The sequence below is a fragment of the Lynx canadensis genome, chromosome X, assembly GCF_007474595.2.
Source record: "Lynx canadensis isolate LIC74 chromosome X, mLynCan4.pri.v2, whole genome shotgun sequence".
NCBI lineage: Eukaryota > Metazoa > Chordata > Mammalia > Carnivora > Felidae > Lynx > Lynx canadensis.
This window is the reverse complement of record NC_044321.2, coordinates 8,056,552-8,059,588: the sequence shown is the minus strand read 5'-3', so window position 1 is coordinate 8,059,588 and position 3,037 is coordinate 8,056,552. Positions and strand designations below refer to the sequence as shown.

The 3,037-nt window shown below is 43.5% G+C and overlaps 1 protein-coding gene across 1 annotated transcript; it reads right to left on the bottom strand.

The window, feature by feature from the left end:
* Positions 1–2,207: 2,207 nt before the first annotated feature.
* LOC115507717 (60S ribosomal protein L31-like) lies at positions 2,208–2,582 on the bottom strand. Its single transcript, XM_032592246.1, has one exon. It carries the CDS (start codon positions 2,580–2,582, stop codon positions 2,208–2,210), a length of 375 nt encoding a protein of 124 aa, XP_032448137.1.
* Positions 2,583–3,037: the final 455 nt, after the last annotated feature.

Sequence of the window (3,037 nt, the reverse complement as noted above, 5' to 3'; positions counted from 1 at the left end):
CTTCGTTCGTTTTCTGAGTGCCTCCGCGACCAGAAAGCCCCATTCCTCCCTGTTGTGTTTTCATGTACTTAGCTGGTGGTGCATGTGACGTAAAAAAAGGAATAAAGGAGAAAGTCCTCTTGGTTGGCGTAGTCTGAGAGTTTCATGCAGGAAGTGACCCCCGAGCGAGTCAGGGAAGATAAGGAATATTTTAGGTCCTGTGATTCAGTAAACACCCAATAAACCCCTGGTGTGTGCTAGGCACTGAGGAATACGGTGGTAAGCAAAACAGTCAAGATCCCTGTTATAGAGTTTATAGTCTAGTCTTGGAGGCAACCATTCATCACAGAGTAGCACAAAGAGATATTGGCATGATCAAAAGGTGGAGAAACCGGAGGTAAATACCTAGGGACTCACAATCTGAAGCCTGACCAGGATGGGTCACCAGGGGCTGAGCTTTATTGTTGGTGAAGTAGCCTGATTAAGCTATGTGCTTGGGCAGGGGTCACAGAGAGGAGCCATGCGTTTGAAGCGCCAAGATGCTATCTTAGGCTTTGAATTGGAGTGTTAGGGTTAGTCTCAAAGGGTGGAGAGGGCAGAGGTTTCCGGAGCTTGAGGTTCGTGTCGATGGCAGCTGCTGATGTGAGCTGCTTTAGGGTCCCTGCTCATATCTATATAGGCCTGTCAGTCCCACCTAGGGGCTGGGCAGCACCCTGGATTTCAGGGTCCTTCCTTGGTACCAGGCCCCTCCTCTGTCCCATTTGTGTGGAGGGGGGTTGGGGATGTGGCAGGTGTCAAGAATGGTAGCTGAAAACCCCTGGACTTCTCATTCCCGCAGTCACCCTGTGAAGTCTGGGAAATGATCGCACCCATCCCAATTGGTTAGAGTTCTTTTAACACGAAAGAACGTTGGTTGGTAGCCGGAGTGGCTGATGCAAAGTAAGAAGGTGGAAAAGCATTCTAGGAAAAAAACCCCACATTTTCCCCTTTGATTTTAATCTCAAACTGGGAAATGAGGAGATATTGCAAAAAAGGAAAATGAACCTTGTAAGCTCAGGCAAGCCTCCTTAACCTGTGGGTCTCAGTCAAAAGGGGAAAAGAGGACCATGTTCACATCAAATATTCATTGGTATAGATCCTCTTAATCTGAATTGCATTTAGTATTTCCCAAGATAAAATTTTTTTCTGTCAGTGGATTAAATTGCTTGAGGACTGATTTGGGAATTTCATAACTTCTCAGAGTTTAAAGGCTATTTGAGAGCTAACTAGTAATGGAATGGGCCAGAGGACCTCAGTGCTACTTTCCAAGATAGGAGCCCATCCTTTAAGATCATTATGGGGATTGGATGAGGCTGGTCACTGCCAGGCCATAGCTGCAACTCACCAGTTTAGGTTAGCAATTTACCTAAAAAATTATAAATAGGTTTCATTTCCATTTTGATTTAGTATACTCTTTCATCTGGTTAAACCCAAAGCACATAATGTAGGATATGTGCAATGGACAAAATGTTAAGGTTCCCTCCAAATTCATATGTTGAAATCCTGATCCTCAAGGTGGTTATACCAGGACGTGGCCTTTGGGCAGTGATTAAGTCATGAGGACAGATGAGTGGGATTAATGCCTTTATAAAGGAGACCCCAGAGAGCTCCCTGGTCACAGCACCTTGATCTTAGACTTTTCAGTCTTCAGAACTGTGAGAAGTAACATGCTTGTTGCTTATAATCCACTCACTGTGTGGTATTTTTGTTATAGCAGGCTGAACGGACTAAGGCAGTATGTATATGGACTAGAAAAGTACGCCTTTAAGAAGGTTTTGTTCTTTATGCATAAACCTAAGTTCTCTGTCCACAATCCCGTTTTCTTCTTTAAGCATGAATTATGTTACTTTTCTTGGTAAACTATGTTCAGATACGTAATCCCCTCTTTCCCTGCTATGTGAATAAGGCAACAACAAAAAAAGCCCTATTAATAAATCAAACAACATCTAGTATTAGAATTCACAGAAACCACTGGTCCTATGATGTTTCAAGTCCGATGTATTTAAAGCATCCCCCACTGTGTGCGTGCGCGTGCACGCACACACACACACACACACACACACACACAGGGTCTATAAATATTGCACACACAAGTATTTGTACATCAGAGCAGCAATTGGCTGAGGGTAAAATATATTCCAGAACATTATTACTATTATTTTTTGCAGTTTTTTACCTTTAGCTGACAATCAGCAGTTTGTTCTCTTCCACATTAACTGAAGATTTTTGAAAGTGGTGACAGGTACAAAGGTAACCAACGTGTAGAGCTTGTTTGGTGAAACTTCATCCTCGTTACATTTTCTGGACAACCACACACAGGTACGGTATGGAACATTCCTTATTCCTTTGACCCAGACTGTTTTGTTGAGCCTGGTGTCGAGGGGCACAACTGGAGTTCCCGTCTCCTTCATGGCAAATTTCCAGATTTCTTTCAGTACCTGAGGGTCACGCTTCTTGAAACCCACTCCATGGATGCGCTTCTGAATGGTGATGGTGTATTCTCTGGTCGCTACCTCATTGATGGCAGAATGGCCCTTGTTGATAGTCTTCTTTGTGGGAGCCATTGGGTCGGCCCCAGTTGGAAAGGAAGCCACAGCACTATTTTGTACTCTGTTTAGCATGACAAACAAGAAAACTTCCATATCAAAGCCTAGTCAATTAAAAAAAATAGGACTGGATTGTTCACATCTGTAGGTCCTTTTCATCTGAATAGCATTTACTATTTTCCAGTGTAAAAATTATACCCTTGGTGGATTGAAATACCTGAGAACTAATTAGAAATTTCACAATTCCTTCCCAGGGTCTAAATGCTGCTTGAGAGCCGCTACCAGTGGAATGGGCTAGACAACCCTGGTGTTAAATTCTGAGGGAGGAACTTCACTCCACGCGTCACAACTAAGATCACCTTCTTGGCCATTTCTTGAGCACACAGCCCCAGTCAAGTCTATAATGAAGGCGCATCACGACAATCTCTGTGACTTGAGAATAATCATAAAGTCAGATGAGCCAGTTCCGTGGT